The sequence below is a fragment of the Daktulosphaira vitifoliae genome, unplaced genomic scaffold (assembly GCF_025091365.1).
Source record: "Daktulosphaira vitifoliae isolate Bord-2020 unplaced genomic scaffold, ASM2509136v1 Scaffold_1, whole genome shotgun sequence".
In the NCBI taxonomy this organism is placed as follows: Eukaryota; Metazoa; Arthropoda; class Insecta; order Hemiptera; family Phylloxeridae; genus Daktulosphaira; species Daktulosphaira vitifoliae.
The window spans coordinates 11,948,079-11,974,468 of NW_026099572.1; the positions used below are offsets into that span (position 1 = coordinate 11,948,079).

The 26,390-nt window shown below is 25.0% G+C and overlaps 1 protein-coding gene and 1 long non-coding RNA gene across 4 annotated transcripts in view; both read right to left on the reverse strand.

The window, feature by feature from the left end:
- Positions 1–2,681, reverse strand: part of LOC126893561 (multiple PDZ domain protein-like) — a 54,345-nt gene extending 51,664 nt beyond the window's left edge. Inside the window, exons 1-4 of the mRNA XM_050663883.1 lie at positions 2,410–2,681; positions 1,459–1,542; positions 615–766; positions 349–555 (exon numbers count right to left, since the gene is read on the reverse strand). Coding sequence (XP_050519840.1) covers positions 349–555; positions 615–766; positions 1,459–1,474 — 375 coding nt within the window. The 5' untranslated portion in view covers positions 1,475–1,542; positions 2,410–2,681. The remainder of the gene's footprint in view (positions 1–348; positions 556–614; positions 767–1,458; positions 1,543–2,409) is intronic.
- Positions 2,682–8,598: 5,917 nt separating this feature from the next.
- Positions 8,599–20,237, reverse strand: LOC126894222 (uncharacterized). 3 transcript variants are annotated; one of them, XR_007701345.1, is made up of 4 exons: positions 20,138–20,237; positions 13,791–13,901; positions 9,149–9,331; positions 8,599–9,073 (listed from the first exon to the last, which is right to left on the reverse strand). It is a non-coding gene; the product is annotated as an uncharacterized LOC126894222 (long non-coding RNA). The 3 variants fall into 3 exon arrangements; XR_007701346.1 differs by lacking the exon at positions 20,138–20,237 and adding an exon at positions 16,526–16,705; XR_007701344.1 differs by lacking the exon at positions 20,138–20,237 and adding an exon at positions 16,288–16,467.
- Positions 20,238–26,390: the final 6,153 nt, after the last annotated feature.

The window sequence follows — 26,390 nt, forward strand, 5'->3', positions numbered from 1 at the left end:
TTTTAGTTTATCCTTTACACTTTATAGGTGTAATAACTTTATTTTTTTTAACGGCAACATATACATTTAACGAGCTTACATAATATAAAATAATTGGTTGATTATTTTTAGACCAATACTTTATAAAATAACATTTTTACACCTAAGTAGAAGGAGAAAAATGTGACACAAGAAATGTCTAATGGTAAAAATAGTAATACCCACTCATATACTCCAACCTTTTATTGAATAATTGTCAGTTAACGTATATTGTCTATATAAGACATTTTTTTATATATATAATAAGTGTTCGATTTTAGTCATTTTAATTCTAGCATAAGATTTTTATTTAATCTTAAAATTTATAACCTTAGAAGTAGTTGAAGAACTTTCAGTTGATGAACTATTAGACAACTTGGGGACACGTTGATCTAAATCTTCTGGAACACTATTATATAAAGTAGATTCTGATGGTAAACTTAATACTAACTGACCAGTAACAGGTGATATATCAAAATCAATTGGTAATAAGGATGGATGTTCTTGAAGTTGACAACTGAGTTCTGCTACAGAATCCTAAAATATATATATAATATAATCATTAACTAAATTGTTACTAAAAAACAATTAAGTACTTGAACAGAAGCAATAGTTTTAATTATTGGATTTTGAAATACTGAAATTAGAAGTTGTAAATCATTATTGGTATTAGCTTTTAACTTTTCATTTCCTGATTCATTCACTAAAGATTTTATTTCTGTCAATATAGATAGAGCAGCAGACATATCTGTAACAATTTAAAAAATTATATGCTAATATACTCTTTGAGTTTTTGATTTAGTTCATAAATCCATTATGCCCCATAAAATTAATTTAATTATAAGTAACTTAAAACTGATCAATTATAATAATATATATATACTATTTAAAAATTAGTTAATAAGTCAAGTTGTGCAATTCTAAAAATAGGATTTTTCAAGAGGCACTTAATATAATTTTTTACAATTACTAACCAGAAATTTTATTGAGTTTAGACAAGAATAAGTTTTCATGGATTTTAATATTTGGATATTTATTATATGTACCATAATAAAAATAATTTACATAATATTTAATTTACTTCAATATTATCCACGTTTATCATAACTTTAATACGAAAAAAAATGGTTAAACTACTTGACCAATTAACCAATCATAAATCAATCATTTATAAATCTGAAGTACATAACATGTTTAATTTTTTTTTTTTCAAAAGCATAAACTGAGAATTTTTTTCTTACATTAACTCTAGTAAATCTGACAAATATTTTTAAAACATTACAGGGACAAGGCACTAAATAATAAAAACTCAATTATGAAATGAATATGTTAATAAAAATTTCCTATTTATACATTAATAAAAAGTAGTTCAGATTTCATTTATTATTTATTATAGCTATACATCATATTTACACTATTTTTTTTATTTATATATGTTACCTGAATAAAGAGACATTTTTAGTTATTTTCCTTTAAACTTGAAAAAGATCAAGAACTTCTCTTTGTGTTCTTTATAGATAATGTCTGAAAAAATATGAAAAAAAAGATATTTTATAAATAAAAAATATTTGTCATAATGAAATATATATTAATTTTTTTAATCAATTCTCATTCTTACATAATCATTCTTTACTAATCTATTATCTATATTAAACACAATAATTTATATCCATATATGAAAGAATCATCAAAATTTAATGAACCGGCAGATTTTTGTAAAATAATATTGATCACTTTATTGAAGGTTTCTTTGAGATATACGTTTTTCTCGATTTATCAAACATGAAGTATTTTTTAAGTTCATCCCTTATACTGTATAAGCATACCAACTTTTAAAATGGCAATACACATAATTATTAGGTCAGTAACGACTTTTGAACCAGCGTTTCAAAGGTTATTAACATTAATACAATTAGGAGAGATGAAGATTTAGACCAATTAATGTTTAGTGATGAAAATTAATATAGCAGCTTCCCACCTTATCATCATAAATTACTTTAAATTGTTAATAACTTCTAAAATACTGGTTCAAAAGTTGTTATCAATTTTCTCTTAATGATTTTAATTAGATCGTTATCTAATAAATAAGCTAGCTAATTATGTTTGTTTCTATTTGAAAAAAAAAGTTGACTCACTTACAAGGGATGATCATAAAAAGAAATTTATAACAGATGAATTCAGAAAAACATGTATCTAAAAGAAACCCCAAACAAATTATTAATATAATTTTTATAAAATCCAAAAATATGCTGGTTCATTAAATTTCAATGACTTGTATATTATCTAGCTACTTAAATAATAGAATTTTTTTAACAATTTAAACCACATTTATTATAACAAAATTCATTTTTGAAAACAATTTTTTTAAATCATACTTAACTAACTACTTACTCGTTATTTTATAATTTATATCTTCTACAATAGAAATTTGAACAATGGATTGTTGCAATTTAAGGTATAACAACATATACAATAAATAATTTTAGTACTTTAATAAGATTATTGCAGTAATAATAAACTATGAATAAGTTTTAAACACATTAAATGTACAACAAAAAATAGGTACATATTACAAAAATCCGATAATTATGGAGTGAATTAAAATTATATTTACAACATTATACAGAAATTTTATAACAAATAACTGCATACAATTTAAATAAGTCTACTCAATTTTATTATGTATTAAATAAATAAATATTCTTGAAATGATTTTACTCAGTGAATAATAATAAAATAGAAGTAATTTTTCTTAACAATAATAAACAATAAACAGATATGATTATCCGTCAAATAAAGGTAGGGTGAAATTCCTATGATTACAGCGTTACCAACATTAAAAAATTTCGTGACAAATATTTGACACTACAAGGATAAATTATTTACACCCTTTTACTAAAAATAATATACGTATAAGGAAACTATAATCAGGAAAATTTTTATTACCAATTAATAACTGAGGACAACGAATAATGTTTGTTTCATTTAACTGTTCCTTATGTAAGGAGTACATTGTTAAATACAAAAAAAATTAAATGAAGATTGGTAGGTTTTAGCATAATAAAAAAAATAGACTTAGCTCTTTGAAAGTTGAAATAAACATTCTTTGGATAGATAATTTTGAATCATCTTTTCAAGAATGATTGTATCCATAATTAAAAAACAATAATTAACTAATTTAAAAATATTAATTTTCAAATAATATTCAAAAATACTTAAAATTTAATAAATTTGTTTTAGTATTTATATTATTTTTTTTATTTATAAATAATATTTAGTTTAATAAATAATAATAAGTAATAAAATAATGTTTTTTAAGCATCTCCTACTTGCACCTATATACAACATTGATAACAAATTTATTTCTGGTAAATCTCAACAAAAATATAATTTTACCATAAATTATTTTTTGAAAAATTATTGCAACTAAATTCCAATTTATAATTCATTTCATTTTTTAATTAAATAAAGTCTGGATTAATGAATGGAAAGAAAAATAAATCACTGTATAATTTGATAACAAATAACTACAATATTAAAAATAATCCTATAAAGTTGGCTATTTTATTGATTAAATTTTACCAAATATCCTCTTGACTAAAATATTTCAACTAAATTTTGTAATTCAGTTTTCTTAGACCTTTTTGAAATTATTTGAAAAAATGAAGTTTTTTCTTGTAAAATTTAATTTTTGCCACTTATGTAAATTTGATTTAATTCAATATTTGTATTTTTTTTTAACTGCTTGTAGTCAATAATACTATAATTACAACTATATAACATCTAAACCAAATGCTGTATAATATTTTAAGAATTGAATCTAAATAATAATAAGTATATTTAGATATTTGATTATTACAGTATCGAATATTCAATATTTTTCTAAGGGAAAGGATTTTTAAAGAATAAAATTTACTAAAATACTTATCAGAATCTTGCTATACATATACTATAATAATATCGATGTCTAGAAAGGGTCCATACCCTCTCGACCATCCCGCGTAAATCCGCCACCGATTCGTTAAAAAATTTCTTAAAAAAATTAATTGAAAATATATTAGTTTATGGAAACACAAAGATTTATTATTGTATACAATTCAGAAAAAATGAACAATAAATAAAATAGATTTCAGCCAAAGCTGAGAAGCTAAATAATTAACTTAACAGATAATCTAATTTGATGATTATTATCGCAGACAGAAGTGGCCTGATGATCCATAGCTGTAATTTAAACTTTGCACAATGCAATTACTACAGCTTTGCCTCATCTTGCCTCCTCCAACCCACGTATTTACTCAATCTATGAAAGAACAAATTATAATTTTTGAAATGATTAATTTTCATTAATACAAATATTTTACTTCGATAAAAAAAATGTTTTATATTTCATTAAAATAACTAGAAATTTAATTTAAAAACTAATTACAAATTATCTATACAACACAACTATCAACCAAACGCCACCACAAAACACTAAGCAATAATAATAATTTAACATACAGAAAAGACTGTTTATATAAAGCGTTAATTTTAAAATTCAACTCTTTCGCCCAACATTCTATAATGGCTCCCGCTTCCGCTACCAACAGTTTTATATGCAAGACACGTCTTAAAAAAATAATCCATTCTTTTATTTTGTCAACAACCAGCAGCAATTTTTTTAATTTACTTTTTAACTTTATATATAATGCAACTATCATTCATGTAATCATAAACACTGACAGTAATATTGACTAATTCAATTCACAAAAATCTTTTATTGATAAATGTACGAATTATAATTACCATCTAGAAGAAGTCAATATTTCAAAACAGTTATTGATGAAATATAAGTAGTAATAAATTATGTGAAATTAATAAAATATACAGGTAAATTAACATTATATTTATTTTTCAACTAATTTAATTAATTTATGATAATTTAGTTACTCAGTTTAATTGAAATGGTATTTTATATTTTTTAAGTTTTATACATAACCATTGTCGGTATGAGGCTAAATTAATTAAGTATAAAAAAGTCGTTCACGTGATGATAAGACAAAAGTACCATTGTATAGCAAAATATAAATTATAAATAGTTTATTACATACAAAAAAATTGATAGAAATACTTTACAATATCTTCACAAAAAAAAAAAATATATACATCTTCACCATATAATTTTTTTTAGAGAAGTTAAGTATGATCTGTATTTCCCCATGAAGAGAACGCCCAAGGCCAAAATATTAAAAAATAACATCTCACAACTATGTTTATTATTAATTTATCGACCATCTGCTATCACATTGACAAATACATAATATTCATAAATTTATTTATATTTTCAATAGAAAATGTTTCCAAAATAAAATTGCAACATGTATACAGTTCAAATTATATCTATACTTGTTCTACCGTCAAATAGACCAACTTTGGGAGACATACTAACTTGAGGCAATTAAATATTTCACAAATTTGGTCTTTTAATTTTTGTGGACAAATATTTTATACTTCTTAACAAAACTTTTAAACATTTCACTAGAGATGTAGATTTATACAACAAAAATTTAATAGATATTTATCTGTCCTAAGTTAGAGGTATTTTTTAAATAGTATATTTAAAGGCATGAATTAATTTTGAACATATTTTTTTGAGGATCTATAATTTTCTCCACCTTAAAAAATAAAGTTATGAAATAATATATACATATTTTCTGAATTTTAAAACCCAACTCCCCGGCTAATTACGGCGATGATTGGAGGAGGTGAATAAATCGAAACTTTGTTAAATTGTAAATTTAATTTAATTATTTAAAAATAAGAAGTAAAATTACTAAAAATCATAAAACAAATGCTTCTAAAATAAATATCTTGAATTTTGTAAAACGTTATATTAAGGCAAGAATAGAAATTATCAATGTCCACAAAACAGAATGTCAGTGGCAGCTATAAGATACCTAGATAAGAGTTAGTAGTAAATTAAAACAGAAATAAAGTGTTATGGTAATGTTATGATTGTGCATGTCTGAAATGAACAATAATAACGATATTATTACTATAAAGATCACGTACCATGGGTCATTGATGTACTGCAAACACCAAAAAAACCGGATGGGTTTCAAATGATAACTTTTTTATAGGCACGGGTCACTGTCAAACTTATCCAAACTCTATGTAGTATCATACTTTAAACAATAGTCAAATATTATACGTACACGTTAGGAATAATCAACAGCCAATGAGATTTAATTTTTCTATATTTGTTATGAGTAGTTTAAAAACCATAGTCATACTTAATATTTAATAGATTAAACGTTCTATACACACACAAATATTGGAGTTGTTATAACTACAGCCAATGATGTTAGATAACCAACACTTGGGTTGAGTCATCGTACTAAAGATTTTTTTTGAAGGAATATCACAACACATATAATTTTATCGTATTTCTTTGCACGACAATTAATAAAATGCTTCCCCTTGGATTTAATACAATATAATAGATAATATTGATAAAAATATAATTCTAGTTTATGTGATTAAATGTTTATACGCCAGCAGTATTTTTAAATGAACATTTCAAAATATTCATCTTCCTTAATTGAAAATATGGGCTTGTGAGAGTTTGGTATTCAAATATATTTTAAATTTACATGACAAATTTATAAGTTGAGTTTTTTTGTCGTCATATAACGATTAGAAAAGATATGTTCAAAAACAAAAAGGTTAAAAAAAAATTATGTATAGCACCTGTGTTATAAAAGGTGTCATAAATTTCAAAAATTATCCTTTAAAATAATCTCAAAATATAGTTTCATAAACGATATATATTCTAATCTATGAAACTAGTATGCTAAAATTGTAGAAATAGGGTACCTAGGTAGCAATATTTATGTATAATCCTCCTTTACGTTAAATGATCTACGGTGACTTTATTATGTGAAAATACCAAGCCGGAACCTAATTATTTCTTAGTTGTAACAAAATAATCCAACAGTGTTTTTTAAGTGAGCGTATCTAAAAATACATAAAAATTACTGTTGGTCTGCAAAATCAATGAAATAGTTTTTTAGACGGATTTATATAGAGCCAATATTATTTATCAGTAGTGTTCACATCGTGGGAATTTTCATTATAAAATTATTAGAACAAAAATATTTACAATTTAAGTGTATAAAAATTAAATACGATTTATCCACAGTATTATACTTCTTTTTTATTATGAAATTTTATTGTAATAATTTTAACATTCATTCACGAAAATAGCCAATTGTATACAAAAAAAGAATTGGGTTAGAAAGATATTTTCCTAACTAATGGTTAATGGAGTTGTATTTTTAGCAAGGAACTAAGTGATACACTCAAGTGAGCTTTTATAATTCTGGACCGTTGATTTGATAATTTAAATTAATTATTTAGTATATTTTCGGTCATATGCATACTAATCTAGAGTAGTTTACACAACTATTTAATAAATATATAAAAGATTTCGTACGAATTTTTGTATACATTTATGGACAATTTAGGCACTTTTAAAGTAGTGCTAAGAATTTAAAATGCCATTTGAATACTATTTCGGAACGTACCAAGTAAGTGTCTGATTTTTGTTGGGCGGTCAATGTTAAGATTTTCATTCCAAAACCTCATCAGGACCGGTGAAGGCACAGGTCGACACTACCTGGTTACGGTCCTGGACCATTTACGGAAAACTTGGAACCATGTTGGCACTAGAATTTCTTCTCAGTTTTATATCATTTTTGCCATCAAGTGGATCCCGTAAATTTCGGGATGGCCTAAAATACGGACAAGGACTTCCAAATAATTCCAGGGGCCGCAGTTGCACTGTATAATAACTATCGACGTATATGCTATTGCCCATTTGCTGTGCCTTGTCACCCGACTTCCACTAAATTCCAATTTGGAACTACCCGTATATTGTTAATATACTAACAACTACCGACGTGTACGCCATTGTCGCCCGTCCGCTGCGGCGGGTTCGTGTTGCCGTCGCGTGACAACCGCCCGACTCTTTGTGAGCTCAAATAATATAAAGTGTAATTAACACATATTTATGCAGGCATAAAAATAAGCGTTTAGCTTCATCTACAAATAAACGTAGTTAATTAATAACACTTATTAACCCATTTTCTCTCTTGATGTTTTACTTTAAAAATTAAAAAAAAATGTTGTACTTTTTTTATGTCGTAATTGATTAAGAAACTATTTATTATAATTAAGTTCTATTACATTAGTTCATGTCCAATGTTGAAACAATGTTGTTAAAAATTATTTTATTTTGAATTTACACATATTTTAGATTGTATTTTTTTTTAATATACTTCATGCTTTTGTGTCAATATGTGTCTTTGTTATGAATACTATTTTTAGTATTTAAGGTTATTTATTTTCTAAATAAATATAAGAAATATTCCATAATTACAAATATTATATGAATTATATAAATATATATATATATATATATATATGTATACATGTATTTGTTTTTTATGTATAGCAAATTCTATTATGATTAATATTGTAAAATTACAAAATTAAAGAAAATTTTATTACTAATAATTATATATTTGTAACTCTAATTTTATTACTAGCTATAAATTTAAATATTCAGTATCCATCTTCCTGTCTCTCTTTACAAATATATATTATCCTGGTTTTAAAATTGATATTATATATAATTAATTATTTTATAGAAATTTCCATGTTTATGAAAGTTATAACAATAGCCCTATATGTCTAGTGTTTATAAAAATATTATACAAAATATATAAAAGATTAACATTTGATATTTTACACCATCAACTAATAATAATTTAGTATTTTGATTAAATCGTAATTTTTATAATTCAATATTATATTGCAATTAAATTTAAGTTCATTATTCTTAATTAATTTATTACGCAACATACAATGAATTCCAACGTATCTTGTATAGTATTATTAAATAAACGCCAAGATTTTGTTTGATTAAATCAGCTGACTTGGTCGAGCGCCCTTGTTTGTTCCACAAAGCAGTTGACTTGGCGACACTTTTAACACTAACTTATAAACTCGTGTACTATGTAAGTAATTTAATAAATTGATAAACATGATAAATATGAATAAAATAAAAAATTTTTATGCGTATTCTTACTTTGATTAGTTATCTTTTTATCGATCAAAAAATCCTACAAAACTGGCTGATTTATATGTATTACTTCAAGTTGTTTTAAACATTAACATTACTATTTTTTAATGATCCATCATTACATCCTCTTTGAAGTTATTTACCCGCTCCAATATGATCAATTATTTTTAAAATATTTGGATGTTGATTCTGAATACAGTTATATAATAAAACTTTAAAAGTTTTAATTAATATTTAAATTCTTAATTTACTATACTCTAGTGTGACATACAATAGTGACTTACTAGATTTTATTTTTTCAATATATAATTAAACTAAACTATTAAACTTCAAAGAAATGTAGTACTATATAAAATTTTATGTTAGACCTAACATAAACTAAGTAAAAATTCTAATACAAAAACTTTCAAAGATTACAATGAAATTAAATTTTTAGCTTCGATGCGAAGCTGAGAAGGTATTGGTTTTACTAAGATGTGTTTTTTTTTTGTGTCTGTTACCACTTTTTTTCAGCTCTCACCGAACCGATTTCTTTCAATGATACGTCAAAAGATCACAAATCGTATCTAGTCGAAGACATTACCCACAAAAAATTGAAAAACATTCCCTAGTTCCTCGTAAATGGGGGAAACCTCCGAAAAAATTACAAATTTAAAAATGGCTAATTTTCGAAATTTTTTCAATTTTTTTTACTAAAAACTGTCGTAACTTTTTTAAAAATAAACATATCAATATAATTTTTTTTTTATAGATGCATGATGTCATTACCTATCATTTGGTATATTTTTTTTATAAATCTGACTTTTTTCCTGGCCACAGGGGGGGATTTAAAATGACAACTTTTTCACAAAAAATTAACTTTTTCAACTTAAGTTTTGAAAGTGTTCTGGAAGGTTTGACACTTTTATATATCTCTTAAATTAAAGCTAATGTAATATGCCTTATCATGAAAAAAAAAAATTTCGGACTTTATTTTATCTTCAGGGTGAAAATGGCTACCGAATGCTATTTTTATGTGAAAATTTTCGATTTTGTATTTTACATTTTTAACTTTATTATGTTATAACTTTTTGAAAAATGTATGGATCATTACAATTTTTTTATGAGAAGTAGTATTTATATAGATCTTTCATTCGACATACTTTTTTTTTAAATCGGACCATTTCCCTTAATACAGGGGGGATTCAAAACATAAAAATGCATATAGAAAGTAAAACTTTTTCAACTTAACTTTTGAAAGTGTTCTGGAAGGTCTGACACTTTTATATATATATTAAATTAAAGCTAATGTAATCTACTTTATTATGTAAAAAAAAAAATTTCGGGCATTATTCTGTCTTCACGGTGAAAATGGCTACTAAACGCTATTATTGTGTGAAAATTCTTAATTTTATTTTTTACATTTTTAACTTTATAATGCTATAACTTATTGAAAAGTGTATTGATCAATATATTTTTTTTATGGGAAATACTATTTTTTAATAATCCCTTTTTCATTCGACATACTTTATCTTAATTAGGATATTAATAAGGAACTAGCATTTTATGAAGCTTTTCGAATAATCCACCAATTTTTTAAAATTAAACACTATCTAAAGATTTGCATCAAAGCGTTTTTTTTTTATAGTGACTTTAATCACTGTCAGATATCATTATACTTGATCCAACTATGCCACGTCACTACTGTTCCGCAACCCCCCTGTGCTGGGTTTTTTTTCTTGATTTTATTTGTATTATATATAATGTAATAAATAACAATAATAAATTAATTATAGATTAAGAGTAATATTAAGATTAAGCATAATTGTTTTTGTTTTTTTTTTTGATAATAGGTATCTAAAAAAAGAAATAATAAATTGATTTTTTTCTAGCTATAAATAAAGAAAATAATGTGGTCAGGTTTGATATATTTTATACACTTTAAAATTAACAGATAATATTAAAACCTACTCCTCAGATTTAAGTGTGTCCTGGAATTTTATTTAAAAAAATCATAATTTGAAGTTCATAGGTTACCATAAAATACATGTGTCATTTGAATTTTATTATATGTTTAGAGCTGTTATCGTTGCTAAAAATCATTATATTTTATGTTTTCAAAGCATAAAAACTTGGTTTTATTTCTATTCATACCCATCCCATTTTTCCTTATTAGAAAAATAATTTTTAATTATTTTAATTTACTAAGTGTGCTAATAATGATTATAATCCCAAGTTTCTAAAGAAATGATCTGAATATACAACATATGTATTACTGATACCTCACTTTGTGGTACATTTATTTTTAAGACAACTTAATTATTGTTTCATCAAAACTTCAAATTTAATAAAGCATTTCTTTATTGTAAATATTTTTCAGTACATCATTAGTTAATTTAATAAAAGTAATATATTATATTAAATAATGTATTGATTATTGTGAATATTTAGTAAAAAAAATGATAGTATTTTGTTTGAAATTAAAATAAATAATTCAGTTCTCAATATGTTGGACTATGTCTCTTTAACATTCTTTAAATAATTTTACCATATAATACATTTTAATAAAATTTATTTTATTTTTATATAAGCTAATTCTAAAATTACTTATTTTTGAGTCAAACATAAAATAAATTATTAACAAAAAGAAACAAGAGAGGCAGTAATCTTGTCAGTTCTTTTGTTGATAAGAAAATGACTATGTTTCAAAAGGAGAATTTATAAAAATGTGTAATATTTGTGGGAATGGCACACAAATCGCAACTAAGTTAAAATACTATTAAAAACGTGCGTACTAGAATTGTCGGTCAGTGATTAACGGCACGTCTAGTTATTCCGCCATAAGTTCACCAAATGAATTCGTGCTAGTCTCAATAAAGTCATCATAGATCATTGTTATATTTAAAATGTTATTATTATATTAATTAAAAGGTTAATTATTATATAAAATTATAACTGTATATCAAAACTATTATAGACATTATAATGTTTCTATTGTACTTAAAATAAAATCAAGTAGTAGGTGTAAATTGATTGTATGAACAGTACATAAACTGAGAGTCAGGTTACCTCCGAGTGCACTCTTGAACATTGATAGGACCGTACGATTTTATTTTGAACTTTAACTATCCTATTACTTTTAAAAAAATACTGAGTTACATTGTTGTGAACCCATGATTATTTTGTAAATTTTAGTTTTAAGGAATTTATATGAAACATTATAGTTACTAGAAAGTAGAATTATACTGCCAAATACTTTAATTATAACAATAGAAAGTATTAATATTTTAATGATTATTTAGTGAACAATGTAAATATAAAAGGGACCTGGCCATCTTCTCGATGGTCATAGTTCAATCAGTAAATGTTACATTATAATTAGTTATTATTTTGACTATTCCTGACAACACTTATCAGCGTGGTCAAATTGAACACCCAGTTTACCATAACATTTTGAACGCTGAACTTTTCCAGCACTCGTGGATCGCTTAAACCGACTGAGAACCAATATAACCGCAACTCGGGCGCAATCCGGATTGAATACTTTAGTACTCATATGGCAAATTTTATTTTTATTTGTTTTTAACCGATTTCAAAAAAAGGAGGAGGTTGTGAATTCGGTTGTATATTTTATGTTTATTACCACAGAACTCTGCCATTTATAAGCCGATCTCAAAAATTCTTTTTTTATTTAAAAGGTAAAAACATGCCCTTTTAAATTAGTCCCATAGAATTTTATCAAAATCGGTTCAGTAGTTTTTAAATCAAAATAACTAAAAAATATGTCATCAAGTATTTTATTTATTTATAAATAAATTGGTAGTGATAAAATGTTATTAATTTTAGTATCATCTTCTTATGCTATTGTTATTTTGAAGTAAAAGTAAAAAACAGCAGCTATTGATATTTTTTAAAGAAATTATGAAACTGCTAATTTTTTTAACTATTGACTTTAATGCGTAACTAAGGCTATTGGTTATACACCGCTATTATTAATTAATTTTTTTGTGTATCCTTGGACGTAATTACTCCGTTCCTACTGGATCATTTTTGCTCAACTATACGTCAAAATATCACAATATTTATTTATTTGAACAATACATGAAGCTAAAAAAAATTTCAGCTAAATTTTAACATACGTTTGTTTAAAATTGTATCATTAACTATAGTACTAGGAAGGAATAAAATCACCATAACAAATTTGTTTCCTTTAATTTTTTATAATGTTTCAAAACACCTGTTTTCTTTGAACCTACATCAAATTAAAGTTAATACAATTTATTTTAAAATGATAAAAGAAAAATTATCCGAAAATTCGATTTCTAGGAGTTATCGAGTATCCTAAGAATATATATAAAAATGTATAATAATATTTATGCCAGCCTGACGAATACACCGTTATTGTTTGATGATGTTAAGAAATAAGAAATAAGAATAATCATTCTATTTGTTAATTAAATTTGATAAAACTTTAAATCTGATCTAGTAATTTGTGGTAGTTAATAATATGGTCAGAAAAGTAATAATATTGATAAATAAAACTAGCAGTCACTATTATTAATCGTTTTGATTAACAGCTATTTATTGCTATTAGGGAATAACAGTGCTGATATCAAAACTACTACTATTCCTCCTTGCAATCACTAAAATAAATTGCTGCACTCCTTACTGTTCTATTCTGTATCGTGTCTATTGTTTTGTCTATTATAATATTAAATGTATAACCATTCGTACTGAGCTACTTCATTGATACATGTTTGTGATCCTGAACTGGCACTGACTATAAAAATAACAACAATTGTAAATTATTATCCTGATAAATTAACTTTATTCTAATTCTAATATGACTTATTTTATTCTTTTAAGTGAATTTTATTGATCGGATTATTTTTGGAAACATTTTGTAATAAATACCAATTTTACATATGTTCAAGTATTTAAAATACATGGATGGATTTGATGAAGAGTTTAAAAAAAACTTGCCTCGTGTTTAAATGTTTAAAAAAAACATTTTCGGGACTCTCAGACGTCATCGTAAAAAGAAATGAATTCAACATCTTTAAAGTTTTAATGATTCTCGCAAATATTATATTAATTGTTGCATAAAAAAAAATTAAATGTTGTGCGGGTTTTATCATCCAATATAAAATAGTTTTTTATGGAATCAAATTAAATTTAAAATATTGGGAAGGGGGTTTATGTTTTTTCTCACTGACTTAAATATGTACATAAAATATGTATAAATATGTAAATATGTAAATATGTATAAAATATGTACGCCTCGTGTCTAAATCTTTAATTTGCAGAAGCTGTATAAAATTGATCATACACTCCAATAACTAATTTTTTAAATTTTTAATTAAAATTAAAAAATATTAAATATTTTTTACAAAGTTTGAAACTTAATAAATTTATAAAAATTGTGTGAATATACTAAAACAATTTAAAATAACTTTAGGGTATTGTATTAGTATTAGCAGAGTAATTTATTTATCATTGTCCACTAAATTTATCCTAAAATAATAATAATCTCGAAAATGTTTTTTTGAGTAGTGGTTAAATATTTTTTAGGTTTACCCTTATCCCTTTCTTACTTTTATTATATTTTAAATGGGAACATACATATGTATATTGATCTAGCTTGTAAAATATAAAATAATCTAATTTATTAAATAACAACTTTTGCACCAGTATTTCGGAAAATAGCAAATTTTTATTGATGACGGATTAAATAGTGCAGTCGTGAACTAATGTTAAATGATAAAAATAGTCACACCCGACACTAATACACTAGAGTAATAAATTGAAAACTACACAAAAAATTGTCGACTCATTCTTTGATTATTTAATTAATTCGATGGACAGACATTTGAGAAAATGAATACTGAATTCCATCGAGGCAAGAAGTAAGAGCGACGAATTCAAATAACCGGTCGAACAAAGTCACTAAAATATAGTACCGTTAATACACTGAATGAGAGAACGCAACTTGGCGGACAAATGGTGAGATAAAAGGATCCTGTCTTATTCAATAGCCACTCTGTTGCGTGGCCTATAGTAGAGCAGTAAGATCAGAAACTGGCAACGCTGCTTTTATAAATCTGAAGAGACAGAGCATTAAAAACGTTCTTAATGCTCATGAACACCACGTTGCCAGTTTACTTATGAACTAATCTTTTATTTGCATTTGTTACTCCAACTACTTGTGGCTCGATTGACTTCGTTATTAAACTTCTCAAATATCTGTCCATCGAATTGAAAATAATCAATGAATTTGTCACCGCTTTAAAAATATTTTTCCCATCTACTGAAAACGGTTGTTTGAACTAGTCACTCAAATATACTAAAATTATTGCTATTAATAGACCGTCCGGTTGAGTTATGTTTCTATTGTTATCGTCCATTAGTATAGTAAATAAATAGCATTTATAAAATGTATATTGTGTCAACTTTGACAATTTTTCGTACAAATCATTCAAGCACCACTAATACTGCATTATAGTTATACTTTTTTGTTCTATTTTTAGCAGTAATTGTTTTATGTTTGATAAATGTTAAAAATTTCTTTATACTTTTATTTGAGACTAAATATATGTTGTAATTTATATTAATTTAATCGGTTATGCTCTGTAATGACGTATAATTTAAAATTTAAAAATATAAATAATCGTTCATAAAATTATGAATTTAATAAATGTATAAAACTGTTTCATAAAAATTACTGAAAATATTTATTATACATATATAATACGTTATTTAATTAGCTTTACAGGGCAATTGTTTAATCATTGACGACTAAGTTTCTCCTACAGTAATTATAATCTTAGAAATATTTATTTGCCTTTTAGGATACTATTTATCTCTCTATTTATAAATGGTTAAATACTTTTTAGATTAGTGCTTTATTCCTTATATGGGTTCAAAATTAATTTTTTTAGATGTTAATATACATATTTAACTTGCTTATTAAATAAAAATGTAATACTTGTATTTTAAATATAATTATATATTAAAAACTTATAAAATAAAATAGAAAATGATCTATTTTAAAAAATAACTGAACGGTAATAAATATTTAACAATTACTTCTAAAATTATTAGTATTTTAATACTTAGGCAGACGGAATTACGCGCGCGAGAAACGTTTAATGGTAAAATAGTCATACCCAATCACAAATAAATTGAAGACTTCACAACAAATTCAATGATTATTTAATCAATTCGGTAAACAGATATTTGAGAAAATTAATACTAAAGTGGATCGAGGCAAGTTATAAGAACAACTAACTGAAATAATAGGATGAACAATATTAAAGTATCTTAAATGTATAGTACAGTAAATATATTACACGAATGAAAGTGACTCGGTGGCTAAATGAAAATATAGAAAAAATCTTGTCTCACCAACAGTCAGTCAATTGTATTTTATCGTGTCCCGCTGTTTATAAGTTCATAAGCAAACTGGCAACGTCTCTTTCATAAGTCTGTATAATTAAAAGGGACAAAGCGTTGAAATTATTCTAAGACTTATGAATTATAGACGTTGCCAGTTTGGTCATGAACTTACATTTTATTTTAATTCATCGCCGTTTTTAAAATATTTGTTCCGTCTGCTGAAAATTGTTTGATTCTGTCGCTCAAATATACTAAAATTATTGCTATTAATAGACCGTCTGGTTGAGTTATTTTTCTATTACTTATTTATGGCCCATTAGTATAGTAAATAGATTGTATTTATGAAATGTATGCTGTTTATTATGTTGGCTTTATAATTGTTGGTAGAAATTATTCAAGCACCATTTTTACTGCACGAAAGTTATTCTTTTTTGTTCATTTTTTAGCAGAAGTGTTTCTTATATTTTATATAGAAGTTTAAAATTTTTTATTTACATTTTATTTGAGACATATATGTTGTAATTTATATTTATTTAAATGGTAATGCACTGTAATAACTTTTAATATTAAATTAAAAAATATAAATAATTGTTTACAAAATTGTGAACTTAATAAATGTATAAAACTGTTAGATAAAAATTCGTGTGAAATATTACTATACAATTTTTTTTAATGTTGTTTAATTAGCTTTTAAGAGTCATAGATTTATCATTGACTATTAAATTATTCCTAAAGTAATAACAATTTTAGAAATATATTTTGTGGCTTTTTTTGAGTACTATTTATATCTCAATTTATAAATGTTTAAATACTTTTTTGGTTTGTCCTTTATCTCTTATGAGGATATAAACTATTTTTTTAGATGGCAAAATAAATTTTTAACTAACTTATTAAATAGAAAATGTAAAACTTAATTTTAAAAAGTAATTTTTAGATCAATATTTTGAAAGCTATTACAATTTGTATATTTACACGGGAGAAAATGGGCGACGAGAACTTATAATTAAAAAAAAAATCATACCCAAATACTAATATTCTATTAGAGAACAATTGTAGAGTAATAAATTGAAAATTAAATAACGAATTGGTTACAAATTTATTGATTATTTTTTATTCGATAGACAGGTATTTTAGAAAATGAATACTAAAGTCAATCGAGGCAAGTAGTAGTGCGACAAACTCAAGTAATAGAATATACAAAATTAAAGTGTCTTAAACGTATAGTACAATGAATATATTGCATGATAACGTGACCTTGGCGGCCGAATATGAAGATTGATAAAATTCTATCTTACTCAATAGTTACTCGGTTGTGTTCTTGGCCCGCGGTGTAGAAATTATTTCATAAGCAAACTGGCAACGTTGCTTTCACTTAGTTTGTATAGTTAAAAGGGAGAGTATTCAAATTACTTTTAACGCTTATGAATTTCACACGTTGTCAGTTTTCCTATTAACTCATATATTATTTGAATTTATGGCCACTTTGAAAATATTTGTTGTCTGATGAAAACGGTTGTTGGAATTTGTCGCTTAAATACTAAAATTATTGCTATTAATAGCCGTCTGGTCGAGTTATTTTTCTATTACTTATTTATCGTCCATTAGTATAGTAAAAATAAATTGCATTTATAAAATGTATGTTGTTTATTATGTCAGCTTAGTCAATTTTCGGTACATATTATTCAAGCATCACTTTTACTACATTAAAGTGATTCGTTTTTGTTAATTTTTTAACAGAAACGTTTGTTCTATTTGATATAAGTTTTAAATCTTCTTTTCATTTTATTTGAGATTATATATACATAATATAATTTATAATAATTTAATCGGTTATGTACTGCAATAACTTTTAATTTAAAATTTAAAAATTAAAAAAAATACATATAATTGTTTACAAAATTGTGAACTTAATAAATGTATAAAACTGTTAAATAAAAATTGTGTGAAATATGATTTAGCTTTATAGGGTAATTGATTTATCATTGATCACTAAATTTCTCTAAAGTAATAATCTTAGAAATATTTGTTTTGGCTTTGTTGAGTATTATTATATAGTATATTAAGTACTATATCTCAATTTGTAGAAGGTTATTTAGTTTTTAGGTTCGTCTTCTATCTCTCAGAAGGACACCAAGTTGGTGTCACCAACTTTATTTTTTTATATGGCAACACACATATTTAACTTGCTTATTAAATAAAAATGTAATACTTGTATTTTAAATATAATTTTTAAATCAGTACTTAGAAATTATTACTACTTTTATATTTAGGTGGTTTAAAATACGCTGCCGAGAAACGTCTAAATTAAAAAAAAAAGTAATATCCAAAAACTAATATACTATAAGAGAGCAATGGTACAGTAATAAATTGTAAACTAAACAATGAATTGGCGACAAGTTCATTGATTATTTTTAATTTGATTAACAGGTATATAAAATTATCAGTGGCGGCTCGTTGCTTGTACGACGGGACGATCGCACCCCCTACTAAAATTAATTAAGAAAATTAATTGTATATTCTTGATTCTATATTTTTATTAAAAATGCAAATTTTAAAATTGTAAAATAGTTATGATACATTTGTCGTGTGCGAACATTAAAGTTATTTCCCTCAGATACCAGTGTTTATGCATAACATGTACACACAAGCAGTAATTGGTCGACCTGGAGCGTCGTCCGGCAACATTCTGAAACGTTAACGAGGCGCCAATCGAGTGCGTGCCGAGTACGATTCAGCTGCGATTTTATAACGGGTTTTGGACGACCGGCAGCGTCGTCTATACGGTAAAATATTAGTATATTACTCTTCTCCATTTTCCTAAATGGCATTAATGTCATTTACTTGGGGTCGGCCATTATTAGTATATTACTATTTTGGGTAATTCATTTTCAGAATTAATTACGCGTACGCTCGTCGTTATCGGTTGCTATACTAGTATAATCGCTATTATTATTTTCATTCCTATTTTCTAGTGCGACCTTTAAAATAATAATATGTGTATTGCGTTTTATTTTATTATATTTAATTTGACAATTTTTTATACCTATGACTTGCGGTATTATATTTAAAGTCGCACCCCCATCACCAGCATTCACGAGCCGCCATTGAAAAATATGAATACTTAAGTTAATCAAGGCAAGTTGTAAAAACGACAAACTCAAATAAACGGATGAACAAAATTAAAGTGTCATAATTGTATAGTAGTGTACAGTGAACATATTGCACGACAAAACGCAACTTGGCTAAATGGTAAGATAAACAGCTCTTATTTTAACCAATAGTCAAAGTGTTATGTTTTCTCTGGTCCAAATTATAGAAATAAGTTTATAAGCAAACTGGCAACGTTGCTTTCATAAGTCTGTATAATTGAAAGAAACAGAGTGTTAAAAACATTCTTAAAGATATTAACATCTCGTTGCCTGTTTGCTTATGAACTAATATTTTACTTAAATTTGTCGCTCTTACTATTTAGGACTCGATTGACTTTAGTATTAATTTTCTCAAATATCTATCCAACCATTTAAAAATAATCAATGAATACGTCGCCGCTTTTAAAATATATTTTCCGTCTACTGAAAACAGTTGATTGAATTTATCGCTCAAAATTTAAGCAATACATACCGTTTAATGATACTTAGTACACTAAAACAATTTCCAGACCATGCGGTTGGCAGAAATTGTTGTTGTTTGATGGAAGTTCAAAATTTTCTGATTACATTTTATTTGAGACTAAATGTATGTTGTAATCTACATTAATTATATTATAGTTCAATACAATATTTACATAAGAAAACCATTCCTATAAAAAAAATTTTAACAAATCCGAATATTTAAGATATATAATTTTATGTTATTATTATCTTTTAACTTCGTTACTAAATTTAATTTTAAATGTTTGACATTAAAAAAAGTTCGTAGTTTAAAAAACCTCACGCCGACTATTAATAAACTAAGTTTTTAGCTTCGATGCGAAGCTGAGAAGGTATTAATTTTACTATGATGTGTTTTTTTTTTTTTTTTTTTTGTCTGTATACTCTCAATCTCAGCTCTCACTGAACCAATTTTGATGAAAAATATGTCAAAAGATCACAAATCGTATCTAGTTGAAGACATTACCCTCAAAAATTGAAAAAAAATCTCTCGTTCTTCGTAAACGGGGGAAATCCCCCAAAAAATTACAAATTTAAAAATCGCTAATTTTCGATATTTTTTCATTTTTTTTTACTTAAAATTGCCATAACTTTTTTAAAAATGACCGAATCAATATAATTTTTTTTTTTATAGATACCTTAGATAATTATCTATCATTTTATATATTTTTGTGAACATTTGACCCTTTAACAGCCCAAAGGATGGGGTTTCAAAATGGTAACTTTTTTACAAAAAATTAACTTTTTCAACTTAACTTTTGAAAATGTTCCGGAAAGACTGACAATTTTATATATACCTTAAATTAAAGCTAATGTAATATACTTTAATTTGAAAAAAAAAAATTTGACCTCTGGACTTGTCTTCATGGTGAAAATGACTACCGTATGCAAAAATATGCTATTTTTGTGAAAAAATTCTTGATATTATATTTTACATTTTTTAACATTATGTTGCTATAACTTTTTAAAAAATGCATGAATCAACTTTATTCTTTAATGATAAATACTTTATATATACTTCTTTCATTCGACATACTTTTTTTTAAAATCGGACCATTTCCCTTTATACAGGGGGGGTGCAAACCTTTTAAAATGCGTATAGAAAGTAGAACTTTTTCAACTTAACTTTTGAAAATGTTCCGGAAAGACTGACACTTTTATATATATCTTAAATTAAAGCTTATGTAATATACTTTAATTTGAAAAAAAAAAATTTGACCTCTGGACTTGTCTTCGTGGTGAAAACGGACATCAAAGTTAAAGAAAAACGTACGATTTCCGTGAAAAAAATCTCGATTTTATATGTTATATTATTTAATTTATATTTTATATAACTTTTGGAAAAATGTATGGATCAATATTATTATTTTTTTATAATAAATATTTATATACCCCTTTCATCTGGCACGCTTTTTTTGTAAATCGGATCATACCCCTTTAACAAGGGGGGTCAAAACTTTAAACATGCGTATTGTTACTAAGATATTTTCAATTTAATTTTTGAAAGTATTCCGGAAATACTGACACTTTTATATATATCTTAAATTAAAGCTTATGTAATATACTTTAATTTTAAAAAAAAAAATTTGACCTCTGGATTTGTCTTCATGGTAAAAATGACTACCGTATTCAAAAATTTGCTATTTTTGTGTTAAAATTCTGGGTTTTGTATTTTATTTTATTTTAAAATACCTGACAAGGGGAGTATAGATTTTCATAAATATTATATAAATTAAAATTAATATATCATAGAAAGTTAAACTTATTTAAATTTGTTTGCTTCTTTAAAGTCGAGAAAAATAACTTTGAAATTTGAACTAGCTTAAATACCTAATTTTTTCAATTGGCGGTACCAAAGTATGATTGCCGAGTTGGTAAAACTTGTGTTATTTACGCTTGGGGCACGAGGTTCCAACCCGCGTAAGACAATAAATTTTTTGCATTTTTTCTTAATTCTTTTTAAGTTAGTATAAATTTTTAACTCATTTAGATTCAATAACTTCAATAAAGATCAATGATCCCATCACTTTAGTCGCCCCTTGCAAGAAGAAATTTCTTATTCGTATTAAAATTATTTTACTATATTTTAAGTTTTAGCTTCGATGCAAAGCCGAGAAGATATTTTTTTGTGACTATCATTTATTTTCTCTGCTCTAACTTGACCTACTTTTTTCAACAATACGTCCGTCCAATGACAATTCGTATCTAGTTGAAGATATTACTCTCAAAAATTGAAAAAAAATTCTAATTTATCAATTAAACAGTTAGTTATTACATCGTCTCCATAAAGACAATTAAAATCATTAATTTCTAATGTTTTCAAAATATTTATTAACGAATGAAGTTTGATATGATAGGTTTCAACTACAAAATTAAATCATTTTACTTTGTAATTTAATAATTTTTTTACTCTATTTGTGTGTGCTACTACTAGACTATAATATTACAATTTTTTTTTGTAACATGTTGCTATATAAATCATTTCTAAAAAAAATGATTGTTTTTTCTCCTGAATTAATAATTGATTTTAACAAATATAATCAAATTTTATAATACACTCAATTGAGTAAATCTTTTTAACAACTTTGTTTTGATTGGTACATTTAGTTAAAGTAAATCATTAAAATTAATTAAGTTCTCAATATTTCAATTATAGAATCTTTTCAACAAACAACAAAAGTTCCTAGGAAATTATTACTATTACTTCTATTTAAGTTATCTATTACCATAAAAATGCAAAAAAATATTGAGCTTTTCTGATAAATTTACAATAAATAGTAATTATAAAACTTTCTGACTGCATATTGATCTTAACGATACAATTTTTTTAATTGTCATAAAATTTTCTATTTAATTATGTCAATGTCAAACTTACCAATTGAGCTAAAAGTTATGGTAAAATAAATTTTTTTTTTTTATTATAAACATTTACAACAATCAACTTTAAACGATTAACAAAATAGGTTAAATATGTCATTTTCCTTATTTTTAACTTATTAATAATCAAATTAATATTAAATATTATATCAAATCAGTATTAATTTAAAACAATTTTTTTTGTTCTTAATTATTTTTTTTTATATGTAAAAACTATTTTTTAATAATATTAAAACTTAGAAGTTATAGAAAAAGTCTAATTGCACATTTTAAAACATCGCGAAAAGTTGATTTAGAATAGTATATTTTTGTTTCTGATGGAAGTTCCTTGTAGTCCAGTGTATAAAACTTATAACTTTGTTAATTGTTATAACTTTATCAAAAATGACCAAATCAGTATATTTTTTTTTATTTAGATGCATGTCTTTATCTATCATTTGGTTTTTTTTATAAATCTAACCCTTTACCTGCCCACAAGAGGGATTCAAAATATTAACTTTTTTTTTTTTAGTTAAAGTAAATCATTAAAATTAATTCAGTTCTGGATATTTCAATAGTAGAATCTTTTTAAATATCAAAAATTACTTAGAAATGATTACTATGATTTCTATTTAAGTGTTCTATTACGATAAAAATGCAAAAAATAATGAGTTTTTCTGATAAATTTACAATAAATAATAATTATAAAACTTTCTGACTGCATATTAATCTTAAAAATAACATTGTTTTAATTCTCATAAAATTTTCTATTTAATGATTCATTCTAGTCAACGAAGGAGTAATTTTGCAGAATAGCAGAAAAAATTCCCAACAAACTTTTTTTTTTTTTGTTTTAATTAGGCAATTGGTGGATTATTCCAAAAGCAACATCAACTCTTATTTCTTTAATTATATCATGATTAGTAGTTCTTTGATTTTAAAATATAATATATGAATATATACTAATTATAATTATTAAATTTAGTATGAAATTGATATTTAATATTGTAATTTAAACGGAGAAATTATAAAAATAATAAAGAAGTTATATTTTGCTTTACTTTTACGTGTATAAAAATTTAAAGGGCTTGATACAATAATTTTCAATAAAAACTGTTTGTTACTATAAAAAAATGCACTGGACTACAAGGAACTTTCATCAGAAGCAAAAATATACTTTTCTAAATCAAATTTTCGCGTTGTTTTCAAATCTGCAAGTAGACTATTTCTATCACTTCTAATTTTTTATATTATTACTAATTATATATATAAAATAATAATTAAAAGAAAAAAAAATTTGTTTTCAAATTATTACTGATTTGATTTTTAATATGTTAAAAATAATCAGTCCAAATTTTCAATTTTAACCTATTTTTTTGGTTCTTTAAAGTTGATGAAAAATTTTTGATAAAGATTTATGAAAGTTTATAGTAAAATAAATTGAATATATTACCATAACTTTTAGCTCAATTACAAGTTTAAAATTGACATCTAGGCCTGTCAACAAAGGAAAAATTGCGGAAAAAATTTTGTTTTTTTAAAAGTTGAATTAAAATATGTATAATGACATACTAATAGTCCTCAAGATTGGAATTGAGCTTTTTTTTTAAATCCTCGCAAAAGTTCAAAAATATGAGCTTTCTTAATTTTCTCAAAAAAAAATATTTAACTTACAAAAAAAAGTTTCGCACAAAAGTTGTTTAAAAGACAATTATAAATAAAAATATAATCTTATATTTTTTCATTTAAACAAATATTTTTCGAGTTACATTACATTTAATATGAGTAATAAAATTTATATTCCATTTTTTTCATTTTACGGTTACTTTTTATCATGTTATACTTACATTAGACACAATGTTATAAATGCATATGTGTGTATGTGTGAGTTTATTTATTTATTGTATCATTAAAGTGTAGTGTATATTGAGATACAACCGATAGAGTAGGTAATTGATTTGACGCTATATTATTTAAACCCAACTAAACGCTAAATTGTACATTCCGAAATAACAATCATATTATGTCAATTGCCACCGGAATATCTGGTAATATTTTTCTTTTTCTTTGCCTTAATCCCAACTACTTGGGGTCGGCCACCCTTATCCTAAGCTTCCACTTGACACGATCTCCCACATCTTCTACGCTCACATCAGCTGTCCTCAAATCGCATTCAATAGCATCCCTCCATCTCTTTTTTGGTCTTCCTCTATCTCTTCTTCCTTCAACATTCATTTCTATAACTGTTCTTACAGCTTTCGATTCTTCTTTCCTCATACCATGACTAAACAATCTAAGTCTATTTTCTGTCATCTTATCCACGATTGACGCAACACCTATACTTCCTCTTATATGCTCGTTCCTTATCCTATCTTCTCTAGTCACTCCACTCATCCAACTAAGCATTCTCATCTCTGCTACACTTATTCTCTGCTCTACTTTCTTATCAACCGCCCAACACTATGAACCATACATCATAGCTGGCCTCACAATTTCATACTAAATTTAAAAACTATAATTAGTATTTATTCATATATTATATTTTAAAATCAAAGAACTACTAATCAGGATATAATTAAAGAAATAAGAGTTCATGTTGCTTTTAAAATATTTCACCAATTTCTCTAAAGGAAACACTATCTACAGATTTGCATCGAAGCGTTTCTTATGATAGTGATTTTAATCACTGTCAGATATCATCTATACTTGTCCCATCTATGCCTCGTCCACACTGTGCCTCGACCCCACTGTGCTACCGTTTTTTAATTTTATTTATTATTATTATCAGAGCTATGAATTTAAACATTTTGTTAAGTAAATTCTAGCACATCATCAGTCGGTACAAATTTTTATTAATTGATTTGTAGTAATACAAAAATAAGAAATGTTGTTTGAGTATTTTGACCAAGGTTGGATATTTGGGGATTTGGTCAATTCAGGAGCAACGAGGTTCTATCGGGGTTTGTAGAGTCCACGAGTTTAGAACAATAAAGACAAGTAGATATAAAAGAGATTAAAGTTCCTCTATATTGAGAAATAAAAAACTAATTATTTGATAAGCACCTTTAATAGGACACTGAGGCAATGAGGCGGTAATCCGACCCACCAATACCCACCCAGTCGAAGTGTCTATTAATACAGTCAGATACACATTAGGTTTTTACACTCTTTTCAGGCACGGGGTGGTAATCCGACCTTCGAGACCCTGTAATGTATATATGTATAAAGTGCGAATAAATTAGTAAAATTACTAAAGAGAATATTGGTCTATTGTTTTACCATTCTTTACTCGGATTATTAATTATAAATAATTGGGATAATATAAATTTACTTACTTTTTAGCTTATTTTAAAAATTATTTTTAATTT